This window comes from Astyanax mexicanus, chromosome 13 (genome assembly GCF_023375975.1).
Source record: "Astyanax mexicanus isolate ESR-SI-001 chromosome 13, AstMex3_surface, whole genome shotgun sequence".
NCBI lineage: Eukaryota > Metazoa > Chordata > Actinopteri > Characiformes > Acestrorhamphidae > Astyanax > Astyanax mexicanus.
The window spans coordinates 28,892,226-28,917,025 of NC_064420.1; the positions used below are offsets into that span (position 1 = coordinate 28,892,226).

The following is a 24,800-nucleotide window of genomic DNA, read 5'->3' on the forward strand; positions in this document are numbered from 1 at the left end:
TATAATCTTAAGTTTACTCACCTGAAGCAGTCTGGTTTAACGTCAGTGGTTTTTGAATCCACAGAAACGTCGTAGATTCGTCGAAGGAATCGACTCCCATCATTTGGGATTTGAACAAGAGTCGGCTCTGGAGAAGCCTAGCGCGCGACCCTCTGGTTTCCCGCGCTGCGCCCCTGAGTGGAAACTCCTCTTCAGCGCGCTTTAAACCCCGTGTATAATAATATAATCGCTCCCCGACTAGATAAACATTCATTTGAAAAAGTCCTTACAACCAGCAAAGAGCGTAAGTAACTAACTTAAATATTCATGAGCCAGAAACTCGTGAAAGAGTCAGTTATCAGAGGGAATCGGACTCTAAATCTGAGGTAAAAATGTCGTTGGGATTAAGCTGCTGTTAACCGAGCTAATGGCATTTTACAGAAATAGTAGGTAAAGTAGCTAGTTAGCTAAACTAAGCTAACGTTAGCTAGGTAAGTCCAATCTGTATTTAGTTTGGTGAATAAAGTTTAGATTTTAGCTAACCTAGTTATCTTAGCTTAGTCAACCATTTTTACAGTTACCAAAATTACCAATTAAGTTAATATTAAGGTTATTTAGTGAATGTCTTTGACATAAAGTAACACGATTGCATTAGTTAGTTAGCTAGCATTAGCATTAGTTAACAAACTGCTAGCTACTTAAATAGAAGTTAGGTTAGCTAATCTTTGTTAATAAGATAACCTAGTTAGATTGTTATATAGCTAATAGTTATCTAACGCTAGCTACCTAGTTAACTTAGTTAAACCAGTGGTGTTACACCAATCATGTAGTTAGCTAGCTAGCTAACTAGGTATTCGAGTTAAGTTAAATCGATTAGCTTATCTTATGGTAAATATTACTCTCAATAAAAAAAAAATTTAAAATGATCTTAAAAAACATTATAATGAAACCAAACTATTTTTATTAAAATCAAGTGGATATAAAAACTTCTAAACAAGTTTGAGTTTAAGATTTATTTTAATCTTAAATAGACATTTAAGTTTAATAATAACTATTTTTTACTCTTTTTACACATGGGTTTTTCAGTATTTATTTTACAGTATTTATGCAAGCATACATATTTGTTGCACTGATGTTAAAGCTATGTTTGCACTGGGTATCTAAGTCCAACAGGTTAAACCAAGTTCAAAACAAAGTGTGCCCTGTACCCTGATTGGTGTGCTTGCATTACGCTTCTTTTCGCTTGTGTTATTTTTTTATGAACACAGATATTGCATAATGTAGTGGAATTAAAAAGGAGATATTTGTCTTGAAAATGTTATGGAGTTCAAGTAAAAAAGGCACTCAAACATTAAAATGCTTTAGTACTTAGTACAGATATATATATGTACAAAACTGTCTAAATAGAGTGACAGATTACATTTAATTTGTTTCTCTCTACTACTGAAGGAACCAGCCTGCTAGCCAACTACAGTATAAGTTGCAGTTTGAATGTTTGCTCTCTTACTTTGACCCAGAAACATCCATTAGTTAAATAACAGTTCTGACACAGAGCCAATAGGCAGTTTTTGAAAAGAAAAATATGATTTATTTGACATATATTGGTATGGATTTTCCATTAAGGAATTGTTTTTGTTGTACAAATCTATATTACAAGCATATTATTCTATAATCATTCTATAATATTATTATACCATCCTGTTATTATCACATATGTATGGCAACAGTTTAAAGTTTTTTTTCTTTATTATGTTGCACAATTGAAATAGTTTCAGAGCAGTTATGTAACTTTCTTGTTTTCAGTTGCATGATTAAAATATACATAAATGTTTAAAGCCTTATTTCTAAATTTTATTTCATAAGGTTCTAGCTATATTTATATATCAAAAACTATTTTTTGTATTTGTATTTTATTGTAAACTGAGTGCACAATGTATGCCAAAGTAATATAAGAAGTTGTTTTTTATGTAGGTTAGAGTCATGGCACCTGATCCAGATGAAGAGGTGAGAATGAATAAAGTCTCATTACATTTTGTCACTTGTAAAAATCCTGACAGAAGGTATTAATCAATTTTCCTAACAACTAATGAATACAACGTACCACTTGCTGTTAGAAACATTCCTGACATAGCCATTAAATGAGAGCTAACAGGCTTGAGAGTCACTGAAAGTGATATTTGATAAAATAAATTTTGTCCAACAATGAAAATGCTATTTTTAAAATTGCGCTGTTTTTGGATTCCTGCATTTAAACTATACTTACTCATTCTCTTAGGTGGAGAGACTAGTTGACGAGGCATTGAAGCATTGTAACGTCCAGGCACTGGATGAGATTATTCTAGATGAAAGTAGAGAAGGAAGAGCTTCAAAATGCTCCAAACAGTTTCTTTCCAAACTGGACAAACTTATCAACCGGGTCAGTTTCTGTAGATTTTGAATATGTATGTAGAATATGTAGAATGATACATCAGCTGATTTTAAAATAATGCTTTATATAGGAACTCAACAATGGGAATGTGAAGAATGCTTCTGTGGTATTTACCATCATTCACAAGTTGGGAGATATGCTGGTCTTTCCAGGGGGTAAAGGTTTGTCTGAGATGGTGTCACAGGGACTTACCAGAAAGATAAGTATATATATAAATGCCTTTCTATATTACCCTGTCCTCATATTTGATGGAATTGAATGTAAATATTTCTTGACGTATGTGTGTTTACATGGTAGCGTGGTTTGGGAAGGTCAAAAAGCTCTGGATTGAAGCAGGCCCAGTAAGGAATGAGGTGATGATAAACCTAGCAGAAGATTTCTTCGATGCACTGATGGTGAGTAATTACAGTTTTATTTACTGCTCAGTAGGTCTATATATTTTGAGAATCAGTGTACTGAATTCTGTATTTATTAAAATCATTCTCACTTGTTTTTTTTTTTTTTTGCTGTTCCTCCTCTCCTCAGGTTGTTCATGAAAGCTGCACACAGGGTATGTGTGTCATTTTAAAACCCACACCATGTAAATTAATTTTCAAATAATAGAGAAAGTGTAAATGCCTTATAAATATTGCCAGGTACATACCAGGTAACAGAATCCCTTCTCCATAACATTGGCAAGCTGGCCTCTGATTCTCAAGTTAACATTCTAATCCAAAAAGAGGTTAGTCTTTTATTAAATAAAATCATACACAGCTTAACAATAATAAATTATGTTATGAAATGACTCTTAGTTACTTTGAGACTAAATCTATGCATTGTTTATCTAAGAATGGCCAACTTAAGCAGTGTTTCTTATTTACTTTTTAAAAACAGGCGGCAAGAAAACTAAATGTAATACTGGGAAAGATCCCAGTAGAACTGAAAAAAGAGAAGAAGATCTTGTCATCTCAGGAGGCCGTAACTGTGATGTAAGTTTACTTATTTAAAATAAATAGTGACCCTAAGATCACATTTTATGTATGTATTTATTTGTACATATTTTTTTTGCCTCTCTTACTCTACAGGGACGATTTGGCAAGTCGAATCTTGAAAGGAGGCGGTAAGAGAAAACAAGTTTTGTGATAATTATGACCTACAAATTTACATTAGAATGAATACAAATATTACTATAAAACTACAAGAGATCTGTGTTTTTTTTATTTGCTTTTTTGGTACTCTGTAGACTATGATCTCCAAGTGGCTTTAATGGAAGCTCTCTGTAGAATGACTTCACATTCCCAGAGGAGGGAGCTGGCTGACCGCTGGTTTAGCATGGAGTTTATTGCTTCTGCATTCAGCAGTATTCAGGATTCAGAGTTTGAGACTGTGAGCTGTCACATCATTGACCCTTACTGCTGGTCTCCATTTTTAAAATAATAAATTCTAGCAGTGCTTCAATATATACCCATTCATTAAAGTAAAACATAACAAATTATAAAAATAATTTGAATTAACCACAGGAAATCACAGTTATTTCACTGACGGATGCTTTTGTGAATGTTAAATACAGGATTGTCGGAAATTTTTAAACCTAGTAAACGGAATGCAAGGCGAAGAACGAAGGTATATCAGTTATGATTTTAACAAAGTTTTTTGTTTACTCCTTTATGTTGTTTGCTAAATGCTGTTACACTCCATTTTCTTACAGAGTGTACTCTTACCCTTGTCTGGAGGTGTTTTTGGACAAACATGAGGTTGGTAAATCCATAATGTTCTACCATTCAAAAAGATTAAATTACTATTTTTGGTTTAAATCAAGTTCAGATTAAATGTTTTGATCAGTACGATTCATAATACAAAAACTATTTTGTGGCAGTGGGAAGTTGAAAAATTAAAATGTGTGCAGAATGATGAAAGGAGAGAGAAATGATAAAAGGACAGAAAAAGAGGAATAACATGTTATAATAAAGTAATCCTGAGTATTATGTCAGAACTGATGATGAATTGCTCAATATTTAGAGAGAATTATTTAAATATATAATTTAGATGTATAGTATACTATTATAATATAGGATACTTATAGGATATTGTGTTATTTTAGTTTCAGATGTTCAGATACTGTAATGATCAGATATACTCAGACAAGCGCAGATGCAGTATAAAGGGATATTTATTAAATAGAGCAGATATAAATACAATAGCAGGGTAGTCAGACTGAAGAATAAGGTCAGCGGGAGCAAACAACAACCAGAGAGAAATAGCACAAACCAGATAGAGGGACAGTCCAGAGTTCATACACAGAGATCCAAACAGCGGAGAGAAGGCAAAAATCAGAGTCGAGGTAGAACAGTACAGAGAGTCAAAAACCAGAAGATCAAATATAGGAAATATAGAGATACGCTTTGTAATGAGGGCTAACCAATCAATTACTCGGCACAGAGTGTAAGTGAAGGGGGTTTTTATAGTGTGGATAATCAATATTCAGGGCTTCCGGGTGGTGGCAGGTGATCAGGTGAGTGTGTGATGTCAGAGTGTGGTGTGTTCTGGGAAGTGTAGTTGGGAGACTGGAGATCGTCAGCAGCGCTGAATGTGGGAGAGACAGGAGTGCTTTCAGCACCAGACCTGACAGATACTTTGAGTACTCATAATACACAAATTTCTAGCATCTAAAAATTACATTTGGTACATAACTTGCAGTGTTATAGTTTATGTAGTTTCATTTTTATTGTTTAAAAAAATAATCATTATATGGGAAGTGATTCCAAAGTTAAAACGATATGATAATGTGACAACTGCTTTTGTACATTTTTTACTCAGACACAATTGTCTGTGCTCTTAATATATTTTCAGAAAGCAAGTATTTAGTATTGAACACTACATTATCAGTATTGTGGACCGTTGAATCTTTGTGAAAGTTATGGGGTTATGCTTACAGCTGCTGATGCCAGTGGATGAAAACTTAAAGGAATTCTGGATTGACTTCAACCTTGGGAGCCAAAGCATTTCCTTCTACTTCTGTCTCGGTGATGACCAGGCCCAGGTACTTCTTATTGTTGAACCTAGTTGTGAATTTGTACATGGAACATTAGTTCAAACATAAGTTTAATTACAAGGTTCATTCTTTTTTCACCTCTGATGTTTTAGCAGGAAGGTCAGTGGGACACTCTGTGCATAGGAGAAAACGAGATCCTCAGTTACACAGTAGAAGGTAGTTGTGTAACAGTAATCAACCTCACTATCTTGAAATGGACTTTTCTTTTAGAGAAAATTGAATGCTTAATTATACTGTATCTGTAAACATGAGTCTAGATGAGAAAGATGTGAAGGTGCTGCAGCTGGTTCTGACTGAGCCAGTGTTTGTAAGCAATATTGAGGGCTCTAGACTCACCATCCACTTCAGCTCTTCCTTAGATATCCTCCAAGCCACCAAGAAAGTCTATGGCGAGGCCAAGAACAAAGTAAGTTGGGACAACCCCAGTGTTTGAGGGGGAGAGATTCAGCATAAATAATGTAAATTCTGTGTAGTGTATTTTTATTAAACCAGATTTTCTGGTTTAAACCAGTTTCCTTTTGCAACTTTTTAGAAATTCATTGGGAAGACTACAACATCAGTGGTAAAAACCACTGTTCAAATCATTCTTGATGAAGGAGGTTCACAGGTAAGCATGTTTTTATTATAGGTAGAGTTATAGTTATGTTAGAAATTTTATGTGGTACAGTAAGCAAAAGTCTCTTTCTACATACTATTTTGCATATGATTTATTAATATCTGCATTGTTAGATAATGGAGTTAACTTAATTCTAGCTAATTTAGGTTTGGCTCTTAAGTTATACCAGTCCAAATATAATAGCATTTGCATTACTTATTCTATACAGACAGCATTTCTCACAGATTCCAAAAAAAAGAAAATTAGAGCATTTATTTGTGGCTGAAAGATGCAAAAAAACAATACAGAGCTTTCAGGCCTCAAATAATGTAAACAAAACAAGTTCATATTCATAAAGAGTTCAAAAATCCATATTTGGTGAAATAACCCTGTATTTTTAATCACAGATTTCATGCATCTTGGCATGTTCTTCTCCACCAGTCTCTTATTTTTTCTAGAGCTGTATACGGGTTTTGATGCCTTGCATTAATATTGCTTTGGTGTCTTGTGGGCAGGTTCTTTTTCCAGAGAGCCAGTTGTCCTCTGAGCCTACAGAGAAAACTGTGCCTAGAACACTAAAGAACGGAACACCCTTTCAGTCTTGTCCACATCTTGAGAAAGATGCCCAAAGTCACAACCAGCAAGTAATAGTTTGTAATTGCTTTATTTTCACTAATTTGGCATATTGATCTTAAGTCTTTTTTATATATAAAATAGTTTTATGTAGTGTCAACTTAATTATTAACTTATACTTATATTGTTATATGTGATATAAGTATATTTCCTTTTTCTCATACCTGTTTCTTTTGTTTGTCTTTCTTAGACAGTAACCCCACAGAGGAGCAAGACTTCTGAGACATGCATGTTTGTCTTTGGCAGTGCAGGACGGAAGCTGGGTAAAAGCCCTTTCAGCTGTGTGATTCCTGCCAGTAGGTTAACTTATTTTGTTTTGGCGTTTAGATTACACAGTGTGGTTCAATTTTTGGTAAGCTTTTGCAGTACTTAGTACAAGAAACATTTAGGTTTTTTTTTATTATTATTAATTTTCAACAGCTCCACATGGGAAGGCTAAGGCAAAACCAGCTCTACAGATGGTGACTTCATCTTCTGTGCAGAAAAACAGGAATGTACTGAAAGAATTAATGTTGGCTAAATTGTCCCACAGCGTGCCTTTAATTAGTGAGCATGTTGAAAATCTTAAAAAACAGGTTTGTTGCATTAAAATATACAGCCTCCCACAATCCAAATAATAATATTGATTATTTTTTACATAGAAAAGTTTATAATTGTGTGAAAAATGTGTGTGTGTGTGGTTACTAGGTATTTCCACCTTTACAGACTGAAAATGTACCACAGGACAGGAAAAGTCGTCAAGAAGCAGAGAAATATCGCAGAGTAAGTTACTGCACAGTATTTGATTTGTACTGTTTGACAAAACTCTGCCAACATTTTTTGTTTGACCTTACATTAACATATTCTGTATTTTTTTAGCACATTTCTGTAGATAAAGCAGTAGAGATGGTGCAGGCTGATCAAGAGCTTGATGACCAGCCTTTAGGTATATCAATATGATCAGTTAAATGTCAACGATTAGATCATAATTAACAACATACTAAACGTTAACCATTTTTTATTTGTACTCAAAAAAGACAGCAGCATGGTTCCAGACTCCCAGCCTTCTACAAGAAAAGAAACATCAATGTGAGTGAAATATTAATATACTGTATTTTGTTTAAAATATACAAACAACATAATGGCAAGAACAGGATCTTTTTAAATATGTCCCTTATGCGAGCGTAGAGTGCTGTTCTTGTCACAGATTGTAGTAGTGTTGGGCAAATCTACATGTTGTTTTTAAATAGAAAGATTTTCATTTGCCTTTTCTCCAGTGCTATGTTTTGATCAGTGCTCCTGAATGTGAATTTTTTGTGTATGCTCCATTATTAGATTACCAGGCCTCTGCCATTTTACAAAAAACAAGAGAAGTTCTGTGTCTGAATCAATGTTGCCCTGGCAAAAGGAACTATTGCAATCAGGTGGGTTCTTTTCAAAGTATAACTTTTGTTATTGCCTAGGCGGTAATTTGTACACAATTAATGTTGTGAGCACAGGTTCTTGCTATTTTTTTCAGCTGCATGCTAGACTATTTCAGCTGCATGCTGCATGCTTTTCCTTTAAACCATTTAGGGTCAGTTTTCCACATAGAGATTAAGCATAGTTGTGGACTACTGTATTGTTAGCACTATAAGGCACAATGTATTATAAGGCGCACTATCAGTGAACGTCTATTTTCTGGTCTATTTTCATACATAAGGCACACTAGATTACAAGGCACATTTTAAGAGACAAGAGACACTATAAGGAACTTATAATTCAGCAGGTCTTGCTGTTGGATGGTGGTGGTGGTGGGGGGTAGCTAACTAAGTTAATTGAAGCTAAGCTAAATAAAAAAAATAATAATAAAAAGGTCAAACGAGCACTGGATGTAAATCTACACAGAGTTCTTTCCTGAAAACTTTTTATTTGTTTAATTATAGCACTTTCATTCATTTACAGTAAGCTTAGATTATCGAATTTCATTAGCATTAGCGGGGTTAGGCTCAGACTACAGGCCGATAATACTCCCCTTTGGAAAGGGAAATAGCGAGCATGGTTAGCGAGTAGTGCTAATGCTACTCCAGCAGTGCTAGCCATGGTTAGGTGTAGACTACAGTCTGATAATACTCCCCTCTGAACAGGGAAATGCTAATGCTACTCCAGCCAGATAACTAAACTGACACTCCTGAATAACCCTGCAATTTGGCAGTGAGAGTGGCTTTACTGCTTCTTACAACCTGACTGGTAAAATTCATACATAAGACTAAAACAATAAGGATTAAAAGGCACACTGACGATTTTTGGGAAAATTAGGATTTTAAGTGCGACTTGTAGTGAAAAACATATGCTATATTTTCCTATTTGTAAAAATGCTGTATAATAGGATAATAGCCCTAATCATTGTCTGGAAAACTGCCCCATATTGTATGTTTCAAGCATGTGTCTCATAATGGTTCATCTTTCACCTCCCCAGAGATTATCGCTTCAACGCCTGTCTGCCCAGAGCTCCCACAGCGACCATCCTCAGCCCAGTGCAACTCTGGGGTTCTCACACACAAGCAGCTCCATGCTCAACTGACCAAAAGACTGCAGCAGGTGTTGAGGGAGCGGGAGCAGCAGGGGGAGCCCTGCACTGTGGTTCAGAAGGGAAGCTCCTCAGTGGGACAGCACATGACAAAGCCTAGAAGTGCAGAGAAAGGGCCTGCATCTGTAAAGAAGTCAATGCCAGCTAAACCAGCTCAGTCTGCACAAGCTAAGGGCAACATGGGAAAAAATAAGGTAAAGACATTAAGGAATACAAAAATTTAGAATAATGCAGGACGGAGTAAGAAAAGCATTGATTATCTGTGCCTTTTAACAGCAGGTGTATGCAAACACTGCAAGACTGCTGTTTGATTGCTAATAGTGCCTCTCTCTAGAGACTCCTGCTAAACATGAGTAAGGGAATGAGGTGCTTCACATGTAACAAATACAGACCTCTAAAATGTTCTTTGCTTTTATTAAAAGTCAGAAAAAGCTGCAGGCACTGTGGTGAAGCAAATATCCAGCCATTATAAGAGCACTACCTCTATTAGAGCAACACCAGAGAAGGCCTCTCAGTTTAACACTTCGTCAGCTAACAGGTAACATGAACATACCATTTTGTGTTTGTTTTTTTGCAACTATTATATGATTTATTAGTTATGTTTGTTTTTTCTAAAGGGATATATTCAACAAGAGCTGGTATCCAGGTTTAACTGTAAGTGATGAATTATGTCATTTTTACTTGTGTTGTGTTCAAGTTTACATTTTACTGAAATTAGCCAAAAATACCTAAACACATTCTGTGTAGTGTTTTTTTTTTAATTATTCTTAGAGTTAAAGTGATTTTCTTGTTGTTATTTTAGGCAAAGATATCATCTGCTGGCTCCTGTGAATTTCTAAATTCACGAAATCAATCCAAGAAGCTTTTGAATCAGCCTGAGTACACAACATTTTAACAATTAGTTTTTGTACATTTAGTTTTAATATAGCAAATCTGAACTAGAGATCTTTATTGAATTTAATTTCTATGTAATGATTAGGTTTTGCCATATACTTGATGTTTGCTTATTTTTAACAGGGATGTTTTTAAATTTCAATTGGATGCACCAAAATGTGGTGGGGTAAGTACATTGGTTTCTTAATAACATTAGTTTTATACCGTACATTTACTATTATGCAAGTCCTGATTTTGTATTTTCAGAAGAAAATGAGGAACTCTTCTGAGACGTCTGGAATAGAAACCAGGTAATATCATTCATGTAACCATGTTAATCTTTAGTACGGTTAAATTTCAGTGCTAATGTGTGAGATGGTGTCCATCTATTGATGGTTGAACTTTTCAGTTCATTCATTATGTGTTTTTAAGCAAGACAATCCCCATACTCTCCATTATTCACTAGACCTCCTAAACCAGATACTTTCTAATTTATTAAAGTGTATTTAAGCATGCATTACTTTGGTGGTAGTTTAATTGAATTCCATTTATACCGTTATTATTTGAGCAAGTCCATTCTACAAATAATGTTGTTATTTCTCTTTTGGTGTGCTCAGCAATTCCCTGGATCTGTCCAGCTCTGCTAAGAAGTGCCCTCCTGCGAAGGTCAGATACTTTTTAAAACCATTTACTATGTGTTTTTTAATTGATGAAATAGAACAATGACTAAAACTCTAAATCTCTCATTATTAAATGGCATTATGTTACATCTGAGTCTTACGATCAAAGGGTTTCTAAAAAATATCCTTTTTTTGTGTTCTGGCCTTTACACATATTAAAAGCCTTTTCGTGATTTATTAGATTATATTCATGTATCTTCTCTTTCTTTTCTTGTAACATGTCAACAATAGCAGAGCTTTGGTTTTGTTATCTGGGCTTCAACTAAGATGTGAGACTTGATTTGATTAAGTTGCTTGTTTTCTTTGCTGTGCAAAATGCTCTCTTTTATATTTTTCCTGACAAAAGACAAGACAAGCCTGGAAAAGCCTGACCTTTGTAAAGACAAATGAGTACATTTCTTTTCATGTTCTTTCATCTTTAAACTTTTATTTAATCTGTGTCATATTTCTAAACGGCTGGATCCTTCGTTGTTTATAACTCATTCAAGCGGGTTATATCTGTCCAGCACTTCTATAGCTTTACCAATAATGATTAAGTTAGCTGTGTGCTGTTGTTTTAGTCTTTGTTGTTATATTTTCATACTGAGCTGAAGTTCGTCTATTCTTTTGGTTAGTTTAACTTTTATTTAATACATTACATTACATTTGGCAGACACTTTTATCCAAAGATACTTACAATAATGATGTGCATTTAGCAATAGAGGGTGTAGAAGTTCAAGGTAAAAAAAAGCATTGAGGAGGATGTTGGGAAGAAGGAAATGAGGTTGGAAGTAGTTAGTTTTTTAAAGGTGTTATTAAAGTAAGTGCTCTTTAAATAGATCTGTTTTCAGGAGTTTCTTAAAGATAGTGAGGGATGCTCCTGTTCTGCTAGTAGTACGTATTTTGTTCTTACAATCGCCTACATCACATTTTTCTCCTCAATATACATGGCCAATTACCCAACCCACTCATTAGGATTCCCTAATCCTAATCACTAGTAATGCCCCAACACACCAGGAGGGTAAAGACTAGCACATGCCTCTCTGATACATGTGAAGCCAGCCACTGCTTCTTTTTTGATCTGCTGCTGATGCAGTATTGCTGAGCAGCCACTCGGTTCCGGTACATCAGCTCACAGACGCCCTGTGCTGTGGACATCACCCTAGGAGTAATGTGGGGAGAGAGCGCCATCTACCCACCCGGAGGGAGCAGGGCCAATTTTGCTCCCTCTGAGCGCCGGAAGCTTGATGGCAAAGCTGCATGAGCGGGTGTTCAAACCTGCGACCTCCCGCTATTAGTGGCAGCGCTTTAGACCGCTGGACCACTCTGCGCCCTTATAGGCAATTTTAAGAGCTTTGAATTTAATAAGAGCAGCAACCAGTAGCCAGTGGACCTGAATGAGCAATGAGGTGACATTCCTGTTTTGTTGCTGTGTTCTTGGCCATTTATAAAGTCAGCTAATTTTCTATCTGGAGTGTTTTCCTCTGCATAGCAACGATTATAAGGTTTTTCCATTAATTCAGTATCTTCAGTCATATTTCTCCAGTTTTGTTCCTCTGATATGTTCAGCAGACAGGTTTAACACATATGGCCATAGTATGAACTTAATTTGCTGAGTCTGTTTTACAAACTTAGTGTCATGTTTTGTCTTGTTAATCAATGAAAAAATTCCGCATTAGGACAATAAAAATGCTCTCATAAACTTACATACGTATGTAAAGCAAATTTTCTCATAGCTCATAATATTAGGCTATTGAAAATCATATCTATTTAGTGGAGATAAAGATTGGTGGCTTCCTCATCTCTTTCTTTATAAAACACATTTGTATTTGACATTGACAGTAGTACAATTTTCAGTGTTCAAAGTTCACACTTGTTTTTGTGCTTGCATTTGTATAGCCTGTTGTTCGTAATGTGAAGAAGCATTTGTTCAGCGACACTGATGCAGACAATATGACAGAGGTTAGCTGGATAAAATCAGAAAACAGGAGGCCTAAGCCGAAAGTGGCAGACTATACGAGGCAGCCAGCTAAGCCAAGACTTCCTCCTGCTGACACCACATGTATGCTTTTCACACCTCTTGCTTGTGGCTTTTTGTCTGTTTAAAGTTGTTTGTTTCTAATGATATAATTTGTGTTTATCTGTTGAAACATACAAATCAATATCTTTTACTTGCTAAAGTATTGTTTGACTTACTTCACCTTTACCATTAGATAACCTCTAATACATGGTAATTATTTAACAATGCAAGGATTTCATTATGATTTAAAAATTTGATTATATCTTTGGTTACATAGAGCACATAGAATAACACACTTGCTTATTTTGTTTTATATCACATGTTGTTCAAGTGTTGCCTGATTTTCTAACTGGCAAGAAAGTGTTTCATATAATTCTTACTTTATTTTAGTTGAGACTCCAAACATGCCCCTTTCTTCAGCAAATGTTGAAAAAAAGCTGCCAAAACCAAGGATGGTGAGGATAAAACAATTGTTGATTTAATGAATGTATATTTAATAATTCTTATAATTTTGGTACACTGGATTTGTGTGCTATCCTTGTGTACTGCCTTGTCACTGCTGTTGTTATCTCACTGTCAGAAGAGACAGAAGAAGGTGGTGGAGCAGAAAGAGAAAAGACAGAATGCTGCCAGAGGCAGACCCGCAGGTAGACCTCAAAGAAATGCAGCTCAGACCAAATCCTACAAAGAGCCATCAGACTCTGAGAATGAGTCAGAGACCGTTGAACCACCTCCGGCCAAGGCATGATTCGTTTGTATTCTACAAATAGTCTGAAATAGAATTCTATGTCCTTTTTGATGTTTTCTTTGGCTAAAGGGTCAGTAAGGGTTTTTTTCTTTTCATTCAACTTTGAACAGAAGCAGATCATCAAACAGACAGAGAAGCCTCAGAATAGAGATGCATTTCAGACAAGACGACCTGCAGCAAAAAAAGAAAACACTGAAGCAAAGTCAAAGACTAGTCATGCAGTTGTGAAAGAAAAAACTGAAAGACAGCACAGTCCTGAACAGTTAAAGAGAAAGAAGAAGATGCTGATCGATGCCATGGAATCCACCAAGGGACAAAAAGAATCTGGATCCTCTAATGTCACTTCTTTCAGCTCTATAAATCTGTCCACTAACAAAATGAGATGTAAGTTTTTTTCTGCTATGAACAGATCTCCTTAGATACGTTGTTATATTTATACAAATGTATACATGTGTATGTGTGTGTCTGCCCTTAGCTAAAGAAAAGGGTGTAGCCTTGCCTGGATCTTCCCTTAGACCCTTGGGTCCTCTTTTTGAGGTAGGGTATTTTACAGTTATACCAATGTATATACAGCTTACAAAAATAAGAGACCGCTTAAAAATGATGAGTTTCTTTGATTTTACCAAATTAAAAAACACTGAAATATAATTAAGATGAAGATGGATGACCAACTGTTTGAATGTTTGCACCAGGAGTAGCATAATGTTATCCAAAAGCAGTGTGTAAGACTGGTGGAGGAGAACATGCCAAGATGCATGAAAACTGTGATTTAAAACCAGGATTACTGCACCAAATATTGATTTTCTTAGCATTATTTGAGGTCTGAAAGCTCTGCAAGCCTTTTCTTATTTTCTGAATGGCAATATGTTTATGTTCAATATGAACAATGTTCATTTTACTCTAACATATACTTATGAATTGCAAAATCAGAGAAACTGATTAAGAAACTGAAGTGGTCTCTTGTCCAGAGCTGTATATATATTTAAAGATTAGAAAACCAAAATATGGAGACATTAAATAACAGTATTTATGTCAGAATGTTTCAACTAATTATTAATTGACACAAGACAAAATTAATCACACTACAAAATATTGTACTATTGTCTCATTTCATTATTATTTACAACATTCTTAAGCATTCAAACTTAGAAATGTTTAATAATGTCTTCTCTAGCGTCAGTTAATTATTTGAGACATAACGTAACCATTTCACAGTGTTAACTGCTACTGTAGTAAGTACTGTTATTTGTGACCCTTATTGTAAAGTGTTACTAAAGATTTATTTTAATTTTAAGATTTTCTTTAAATTTCACTGAACAGAAGAATCACCCTCAAAAGGCACCAGCTGAAGTCACAGGGGAAGAAGAAAAGAAGGATCTGACGCTTTATGTTGGTGTGATGGAAGGACGTGGGAAAGAGAATATAAAACCAGGAGAAACACCAACCAAGATGAGCATAGATAAAAATTTGATAGACAAGGAAGATGTAGCAACATTACGGGATCCTAAACAGTCGAAGAGCAAGAAGACTCTTCAGGAATTAACAAAGGACCTGAGGGAATCCTGGACTACCAAACTTGCTTCTTTTAGTCCTTCTCCTGTTTCCATTGAGAATATGAGATGTAAGAACTTATCTGCTTTATACACATCTAGCTTTATTAAGTTCTTACACACTGACATGCCAATAGTCATGGGAGAGCAGTAAGTAAATAAATCATGATGTGTCACCTTGGGGTGGCTTGGGAATGCCCACTCCTGTATTAGTTTTGAAATGTGTCTTAAGGAATACATCATAGAAGTCATTTTTTCTTGTGAACAGACCAATAATTGGAAGAAATTACATTCATATCCATATTCAGGAGACTCCGCACACATATATACTTTAAGCCTTATTGACATATGATAATACATGTCAGTGTATTACATCCTTTGTTTTTGACGCTCAGACTTTGTGCGTTTTTCCCTTTAGCTGCAGAGAAGAGTGCAACATTAAGCAGATCTCCTATTACACCCCTCCGGCTTCCAGCAGTCTCTCCTGTGGGTGCTGTCTCCCCACCATTGGAACCACCTGAACACCTCAAAGGGATCCAGGCTTCGTCCTTCTACAAGACTTCAAGAAGACAAAGCAATGCCCGACTTCCCTGTTCTCCTTCTATGACGCCCGTTTCTAAGAAGCACAGTGCTGCAGAGGTGTGCCCAGAAAGAAAATCTTTAAAATAAGAGCTTGCATTTGTTGTAGTTTGTTGTTATTTATAAAAAAAAAAAAAATGTTTGTTTCATATTGGATATTCCACTGTGGATACAAATCCAAATTTGGATCTGGGTTGTCAGAGATTACTAACTATAGTGGACATTCAGTTGTGTACAGTTAGTGGCTTGGCATACTGAACTTTCTTGACTCTGTCTCTCCCTTGTCCCACTAACCTTCTTCAGGGTCCTGAGCTGAGTCCAGCGCCCTCTATGGCCCCACCTCTCATAGCTTCTACAGGGAGAGAGACTCTTGCCCATTCCTCAGAGCTCAGTTCTCCCGATTTGGAAGAAGATCTGAGAGGCTTCTTGAACAGTGTCAGTTGCAGAAGCCTGCAGGCATCCTTTGACAAAGAGTCTGTAGTCTCCTTGGTGACACTGAGTCAGTCTTCACACAGATCTGTGAACAACATAGCTATGATCTGCACAAACCTGGAGGTAGGGCTTTCCATCTTCTGGTAGTCTCTGGTGTTTGTTAGAGTGAACTCAAGTTTTTTTTTGCTGTTGTTCACAGAAGACACCTGAACGTTCCCAAGAAGGCAAGGCAGATGAGACAGAATTTAAGTCAGGTAATATATAGTACCAGTCAAAAGTTTGGACACACTTTTTCATTCAATGTTCTTCTTTGTTTTTCCTACAATGCAAATTAATACTAAAGTAATCCTGACTGTGAAGTAACACATAAGGAATCATGTAGTAACTTAGAAGTGTTAAAACAGCAGTAGGTAGGATTTCCTTGATTTTTTATCTTTTTAAAGAAGTAAAATTACATCTTGAAACTCACTGCAGCGCTCCATTGAGGTGTAATAGGTGGAATAGCGGTGCTCTTGTGTCTGTGCCGGAGCTCCTCTGGGCTCACACCAGACTCAACCTTCGCTAGAACTGCGACCTGCTTTCCGACCTTTAGTTCTAACAGTTCTACAAGGATTACTGGTACATTCTTTACAAACTAACATACAGACACTCTGGCAGAACCTGAAAAGAGACCGAATATGTCTGAGAAAGCCAGAAAACGAGAAAGAGAAACTTATCAGCCTGAAACATTTATTACACTCTACAACTGTAGGGGGAGCCCACGAGCACAAAATCTCAATCCTACCTAGTGCCTCATGCTGTGTGCCTTGCAGTTTCTGAGGCTTGTTTTTTTCCTTATTTTGGATGATTTTAGTATTAATCTACAATGCAGAACATTTTAAATTAGTGGGAAAACACTTAATTTAAGGCCAAACTTGTGCTTAATTCACAAAGTTCGATACCTTACACTCTATTCCATCAGGTCCAGCAACCCGTCGAAAACAGCACAGCTCATCCAAGTCTGACAGTTTGTCTGGGGACAGTGAAGAAGAGGAGGACACTAAGGTTGTACCCAGTCAACTGGCCATTACAATGAAGCCAAGGAAGCTGTTCAAGCCCAATGAGAAACCATGGAATAAGAAAAAAGGTAGGTTTTAGTGTATCATCACAAGGTTGCTGTAATAAAACTGTTTAGACAGTTTAGACAGTTGGTTCAGAAAGGGGAGATGTGTGTATGTGTTTCTAGATACTTAGTAAGAGTGGGCAGGGGTGCCCAACTCTGGTGCTGGTGTAAAAATGTTTTCCATCAGTTCTAAGCACCTTGGTTTACTGTACTAGATATGTAATATAATGTGTTCTCTGCAGGACAGCAGTGACTCTCCAGAATTGGAGTAAAACACCAGCATTTTTCAAATTTGACTGAAAGAAGTGCTGTGTAGATTCTGAACGTTTTCGCTGTGACAGTCTCTAAACATTTCATAGTAGATCAGACCAGCTCTGAAGATGAGCAAGAGGAGGAGAAGACAACAGGGAAGAGGCGAAGACTTAGGAAGAGCTCCCCAGCCTCCCAAAGTGGAAGTCCCAGTGCAGCAGGTAGTTTCTCTGCAGGAGAAATCAATTACACCAGAAGGAAAGAGAAATAATATGTGTGTGTGTGTGTGTGTTTTTTTTGAAAGTTGAAGATGTGGAGATGCGGTCCACAGTGGTATCTAATATAGAATCGAGCTGTTGGGAAGCGAGTGTGGAGGCTGATGCAGATCTGCCACAGTCTGAAATCAGCTCCTCTCAGGAGATGAGTTATGTGTGCCGCCAGTTCAGCACAGAACTCAAAAGAAAGTTTGAGGTAAGACTACACTAAAGTATTGTGTGACAGTGGGAAAATGACTGAACATTTTTAGTATAAAAATCAAAAAAGTGTTTACTGCAAAAGTTTTTGTCCCCCTTTACTTTGAAACCCATAAATAAGGGTGCTTTTACCCCTGCCTCGTTTGGTCCGGACTGTCAGACTTTCAGTTTGGTCCGAACCAAAGTAGCAGGTGTGAAAGGGTCCGATCCGGACCATAAGACCAGATTTTGGTCCGACCAAGAGAGGTGGTCTCTGTCCGGATCTTCTGAACCATGGTCCGGTTCGCCTGCAGTGTGAAAGCGCTTTTCTGTATGGTTCGAACTTTCGGACCAACTACAGGAAGCTGAGCAGGCGTTCCTTAACAACACCAGCAGCAGAAGAAGAAAAATAACCAACTCCGCCTTCCTGCAGGCTGCAGTCAGTACCCTCTCAAAATAACCGGAAAGCAGGAAAAATGAGCCGTGGATACAGTTGCTTCAGGACAAGCACCTTCGTTTGGCGAATTTGAACTAACCTAGAGTACTGTGTTTATTCATTTTATCTTTATCCTGGAAAGGCTTTCCACTGAATGAACCACCCGCTGAATTGTCAACACGCCAACTTCAGACACATGTAAAACCAGTCAAGTTAAGGAAAATGCATGAATATGTAAGTGATGATGAAAGGATGTAGGAGTATCACACAAAGGTCTATGGTGTGCTCCCTAAACTGCAGTGTGAAAACAAAAATAAGCAGACCAAATATACACAATGTAGCAAATACATGAACCTTGTTTCGGACCACGGTCCAGACTTTCAGGTGTGAAAGCACCCTAAAATCCAGTACAATCAATTGCCTTCAGAAATCACTTAATTAGTTAATAGAGTCCAGCATTGTGTAATTTAGTCTCAGTATAAATATAAACACCTGTTCTGTGAAGGCCTTAGTGGTTTGTTAGAGAACATGAAGACCAAGACACTCACCAGACAGGTTAGCTTATAAAAACATATCCCACGGTTTGAGCATCCTAAAGAGCACTGTTCAATATTTCATCCAAAAATGGAAAAAGTGTTCTACAACTGCAAAGCTTCCACCCAACTGACAGATTGAGCAAGAAGAGCACTAGTCAGAGAAGCTACTAAGAGGCCCATGGTCACTCTAGAGGAGCTGCAGAAATCCACAGCTCTGAACATACTGTCCCCACTGTGAAACATGGTGGTGGCATCATCCTGTGGTAATTCTTTTCTTCAGCATGGACAAGGAAGCTGGTCAGAGTTGATGGAACTATGAATGGAACTAAATAATGGGCAATCTTGGAAGAAAATCCATTTGGAGGCTGCAACAGACTGGGAAGATGTAATTACAGTGAAACCATGTATACATTTCGTTCCATTTCACAATTATGTGATACTTTATGTTGGTCTATCACTTAAAATCTTAAAATTTATTTTAAGTTTGTGGTTGTAAGGTGACAATGTGAAATGTGAAATAGTTCAAGGGGTATAAACACTTTTGCAAGCCACTGTAATTTGTAATCATATCACCTAGAATTGTGGAAAAATGTTAATTTGCTATAGACCTGAGAGCACATATTGCAGTTACAGAAAGTATGCTCAGTATGCTATGTAAATAAATGTCAATTTGATCTATCTAAAATGTTACTTTGAAAGCTTGTTATATTATTATATTACATTCTTGGTTATTATTTATTTATTTATCTGATCCTGGTCGTTGTCTGAACATCAATTAAGGTTGCTAGTGATCATTATCATCCATAAAAAGTGTCTGATCTCTGACTGATAGCTAATTGTGCTTGTAATTACAATATACACTAATGATGTGTTGCTTGTGTGTGGTTGTCTCTCAGAACCGCTCCAGGAGGATGGATATTTTCACCAAGCAGTCCCTAAAGACCTTTAAGCATCACGTGTCTTCCATCAGTGTGCAAGTGCATAAATACAGGTCAGACTGAAAAACCTCTTTTACATCAAGGGCAAAATATTCCCCCTAAACCTGTCATACACTCAAAACATGCCTGATCTTAGAGATGCAGGTTCTAAAGGCAATACTTTAAGTACTGTAAGCTGAAAGTGTAACAATTAAACAATGAAAAACTAAAGACAGTTGCACAGCACAAATTTGTAAAAAGCATTTGGGGAAAAGCATTTACATGTACCAGCCCCAGTGCTTGACAAAAATTGCCTGGACAATGTATACTGTGTATGTAAAGGATGGACAAAGAACAAACAGAATTAGTCTGGTTATCCTAATTTATAAATAACTATAATAAAATGTGCTTTTATTACGTTAGACATAAAAAAAAGAAAATGAAGGCAACCCATAGCAAGGTTTAATCACAGCTGTTGTTGCACTGCAGGTAGATTTCATGTCTGTAAGCTCTTTGTGGTAAAGTGCACATTTTAGTACATTGTCTGGGCATCAGGTTTCACACATCAAACAAAACAACATCTTGTTTCAGTTCTTTAACAGTCTGGGTAAGCTAAGCAGCACCTGTCGTACAGCACATCAGTTCTATTCTTTATTAAAAGAGTAATTACACTTTTTGGCAACAGTAAAGACGAATGTATGCTACAGCCAAAACACTAATTGAACTGAACTGCACATTTTTTTTAATTCTTTATTTGACAAATGTTAAACTTCACCTCAGACTCATTTATGATCTGCTCCAGCATTTAATGGAGAACTTCAGTGTGAAATGGACTTAAGGTGTATTGAAACGTGATAAAAAGCCCAACTCTTTTCTCCTGCAGCTTTCTGAGATCCAGTATTTTGTGCACTTTGCCAAAACAGGCTTTAGAATGAATGGGGCATATTTTCCCCCTGCAGATAAATCGCTTTTTCTACTGTTATTTAGGCTCAAAGAAGCTTCACACTTCAATGGTAGAATCCAAAGAGCCCTGCCATTTAAAACGAGGTATTTAGAACTTTAAAACTGTTTAAGAAGTTTATTAAAAGCCGCTGTTGACATCCCATAGCGTAGGTAAATCTCAGGGCGCTACAATCTTAAATTTGAGTCACAATAAGTCGATAACTGTCGAGCACGAATAGTACAACTTTTTGAGCAATGTTTCTGTAATTTGTTGCTGGTTCTTTGCATTATAATATCGACAGTAACCAGGTATTTTCAGCAACAGCTGGAAGTCATGCATTTAATTTTGCAATCTGCTCAACTATCCTACCTGTTCGTTTATGCTTAACGGTTGACTTATTGTAACAGTGGCTTTTAATAAACTTGTTGTGCAGTTTTAAAGTTCTAAATACCTCGTTTTAAATGTCAGAACTCTCCGGATTCTACCATTGAAGTGTGAAGCTACTTTGAGCCTGAATAACTGTGGAATAAGCTATTTATCTGCAGGGACAAAATATTTCCCATCTCACTCATTCTAAAAGCTGGTTTGGGCAAAGTGCACAAAATACTGGATCTCAGAAAGCTGCAGAATAATAGAGTTGAGCTATTGAACAAAGGAAATTACTTTTATCACGTTTCAGTTCCACCAAAGTCAATTTCACACCAGAAATCTCTTTTAAGGTGAATCAGAAAAATAAAATAAAAGGTAATAAAAGCTAATTTCATCTTCCCATCACAGAGGAATTAAGGAATGGACAATAATAATTAACTGATGCATCACCTGCCCTCTTTCTGAAGACATACGATGCTTTAAAGTTAACTAGTTAATCAGCAGAGCAGTTAGGTTGCTGAACTTCAGCACTCCACTGCTATATATCTGTATCGGCTGCTTGAAGGGTTTTCCCAGTTCTTAGAAGGAGGATTTCACCCCTTCCCCTTGTAACTCTGTTCCAAAGAGAAAGGGTTACACTCCAAAACATGGGGTAGGGGTAAAAAAAAAAAAGAAACGGGACTGGGCCTTAGTATTTGGAGTACAGGATGGAGTGTCATAATCAGATCAAATTATATGAGAAAAAAAAAACAGTTTAAAGATTTTACTGCATATTGAACAAAGAGGACGTTGTTACTGGCACAGGCCTATATCACATTAAATCTGGCAATACGTTTTGTAAGTCTGGCTCCTAGCCCCTCTCATCTTTTAAAATGGGTTGAGTAATACAAATGAGTCAGTGTAAGATGCACGTGTCTGTGCTAATGTTTCAAGAAAACAGAACAAATATGTATGTTGTATCCAGCTAACATGGCCACAGTCTATTTGCTGTCATGTCCTTTTATTTCTTGTAGATCCCAGAGACTGGAGAAGGTTAAAGGAGTCTTGATGGATGAAATTAAAAACTTGGAGCAAGAGAAGGCTGCTCTGCACAACATGGAGGAGGAACTGACTGTATGTGCCCCTTTTATTTAAAAGAACAACAAAAAATGCTTTATAATCTATAAATACAGTAATACAATCATGTCCAATTGTGCTTTATATGTTTTTGTTGTTCTCAGAGCTTTTGGAAAAAGCAAGCCATGTCTTTTCATACATACCATGAGAGAGGAACCCAAAGGTAAGCATTCCTGCTTTTTGTTGTTTCAACCTTTATAGATAGAAAGAATTAGCCATTCTGCCACATAATCATGTCTCACAACCTGCTTTAAAAATAGCTTCTGAAGATTTCACAGCAACAAATGTGTTGTTTGTAGCTAACTGTAACACAGCCTCTTTGAAACCAGCTGAGAAGCTATAACCTTAAAACAAGATTTTAAAACAAGTTACTGTTTGATGTGGCATAAATATGCACTAAGCTTTCTTACAAACAGCATTCCTTCAAGTGCTTTTTAAACCTTACTGAAACTGTAATATACCAGGCTTCCAAACAGAAAGACTACCATGAGGCTCTCCCCACTGAGAAGCATACACTGTTACAGTACCCTCTTTTAAACTGTCAATAATTTTAAAGGAGAAATCCGATGTGAAATGGACTTTGGATGTGGTGAAACATTCATTCACCCCCAGCATTTTAAAAAGCAGTGCTTTTAACCAATGCTTCTAACAGACTTAATATTCTAGCGATTGGGGCGTAGCGTTGCCCATGCAAAGAATTCGCTATTTTTACACCATTAACAAGCCCAAAGTGGTTCCACACTTTGTTTGTAGAATTGTAAATGTCCATGATATTTAAAACGAGGCACTGAGAAATTTGAAAGGACACAGATAGTTTATTTAAAAAGTTGAATAGGTAGGATGGGGGAACAGATTACAAAATTAATTCTGTGGAAATGCATGAGTTCTAGCTGTTGCTGAAAATATCTCTATAATACCCATGCATCTCAAGCAACTGTGTGTATAATGTATGTCTTTTTTAAATAAACTACCTGTGCACTAGCACTGTAAGCCTGTTGGGAGCATCAGATAAAAGTGCTGTATTTTGAAATGCTGGGGGTGAATGAAGGTCGGCTATTTGACAAAAGTTTGTACTGGTTATCATGTTTAACTACTACACCCCAAATTTATTTTACACTGGATTTCTCTGGAAGTCAAAGATGTGTTCCACTCCACGGTAAAGCTTAATATTTAGGATGAATTAAGAATGAATGGGACAGTTTGTTCCTTCGTAAATGGAACAAAATAGCCAAATAATCAATTTCTGTAATATAAAGGTGTTAAATAGGTTAAAGATAGTAAACCTTGTATATCTTAACTGTCCATTTTAACCTTATGTCCCAATCCCTCTTAATTCAATCCACCATTTGGTGCATTTCCTTCAATGTAATATCTTTTTCAGATTGCATAACCTAAAAAGTGCCATTGAGACTAATGTCTGCCATAGTTTGGAGTATGAGGAGCAGATCTTCTCATCAGAGGTGAGGGTATAAAACTTTGCTTTGCTGTGGTCGGCTTAGATGTCACCCTTTCTTAAATAAAAAGGCTTCTGTTATGAATTATGTATTTATTTTAGATGTGTCTGATGAAGAAAGACATGAAGTCTGTTCAGGACCGTATATTCAATCAGATGGTGAGTAAATGCACTACTTCAGATTGTTTCTTTGGGGCATCAGATTCATTGTGTTAAGGGTCAGTAATTCCAGTTGGATCATTAATGTGTTTTGAATATTAAACTCAGTCAGAAATGTTTGGTTTTCCTGTAGCAAGAGGAAGAGCTGTTAAGTGTACGTAGAGGACTACAGACCTTGTTCCTACCAGATGTTTCCATGTTTTGACTTCAGAGGAAATCCTACAGGACTACCAATTCTTTCCAAGTAATTTTCACAGTATTTTAAAAGCTTGTTCTGATTTTTTTTTAAAATAAAAGCTTAATATAGTGTTATTTTAAAATATATTGCTATTTAAAATGTCGAATAAAATGACTTCACATAGAATTTATTTTAATCCAGTCTGGCACATATCAGTTAATATATGTTTGTTTTATCTACCCCTGAATACATATTTACGTAATTTTAATACAAATAATGATTTTTCTAATGAAAGAGTCAATTGTACCAACTTATAAAATGTAAAAAAATGCATTTATTCATGAATGTTAACCCCCCTCCTTACATTCAGCCCCAATATATATATATATATATGTTTACTGGTCTGTTAGAAAATAAAAATGGTAATTCAACATGACAAAACAAGTGTCATAATATTCACAGCAGTAATGTATCACAGGAACTGGAACCTCTTTGTCTTTTTTCACAACAGATCAAACTCTTTGTTTTACTCAGTATCCGAGGGTCACGTTACTACAGGCTGGCAGAACAGTTGATGTTTGCAGGCAATAGTGTGTAAATTAATGCACAGTGTTTGGGATTCATTTACTTGTTATCAAATAAATTGGAATTACAGAATAACTGGAGCTAATTGAAAGCTCATCTCACGCAGTCCGATACTGATTTACAAAAAAGGGTATTTTTTATTATTTTTTTAGTCAGGGTTGAACATGCACAACCCAACTCTACTTCTCAGAGTATCAGCAGTCTTGAAGGCAAACGTGGGACATTAATTT

At 36.4% G+C, this 24,800-nt stretch overlaps 1 protein-coding gene across 1 annotated transcript; it reads left to right on the forward strand.

Moving 5' to 3' along the window:
- The first annotated feature begins 133 nt into the window (after window positions 1-133).
- sycp2 (synaptonemal complex protein 2) lies at window positions 134-24,408 on the forward strand. Its single transcript, XM_022677314.2, has 48 exons — window positions 134-283; window positions 1,951-1,983; window positions 2,255-2,395; window positions 2,478-2,606; window positions 2,698-2,802; window positions 2,933-2,957; window positions 3,043-3,128; window positions 3,281-3,375; window positions 3,472-3,506; window positions 3,630-3,772; window positions 3,957-4,009; window positions 4,095-4,140; window positions 5,322-5,426; window positions 5,534-5,594; window positions 5,696-5,844; window positions 5,971-6,045; window positions 6,549-6,677; window positions 6,857-6,962; window positions 7,087-7,241; window positions 7,354-7,428; window positions 7,525-7,591; window positions 7,683-7,734; window positions 7,981-8,069; window positions 9,104-9,408; window positions 9,637-9,752; window positions 9,832-9,868; window positions 10,017-10,093; window positions 10,232-10,274; window positions 10,355-10,398; window positions 10,705-10,753; window positions 12,646-12,808; window positions 13,157-13,221; window positions 13,347-13,508; window positions 13,625-13,898; window positions 13,990-14,051; window positions 14,835-15,135; window positions 15,483-15,703; window positions 15,947-16,198; window positions 16,275-16,329; window positions 17,037-17,201; window positions 17,537-17,647; window positions 17,731-17,897; window positions 19,747-19,841; window positions 22,093-22,192; window positions 22,300-22,358; window positions 23,577-23,655; window positions 23,751-23,807; window positions 23,941-24,408. Exons 2-48 carry the CDS (start codon window positions 1,960-1,962, stop codon window positions 24,010-24,012), a joined length of 5,076 nt encoding a protein of 1,691 aa, XP_022533035.2. The 5' UTR covers window positions 134-283; window positions 1,951-1,959; the 3' UTR covers window positions 24,013-24,408.
- Window positions 24,409-24,800: the final 392 nt, after the last annotated feature.

What these genes read in the sequence shown, in the direction of transcription:
- sycp2 (XM_022677314.2), top strand. Translation starts at nt 1,960, where the DNA reads ATGGCACCTGATCCAGATGAAGAG. An exon ending in GCTTGATGACCAGCCTTTAG is followed by an intron (nt 7,592 to 7,682) that starts GTATATCAATAT and finishes TACTCAAAAAAG; the next exon opens with ACAGCAGCATGGTTCCAGAC. An exon ending in TGATCTGCACAAACCTGGAG is followed by an intron (nt 16,199 to 16,274) that starts GTAGGGCTTTCC and finishes TGTTGTTCACAG; the next exon opens with AAGACACCTGAACGTTCCCA.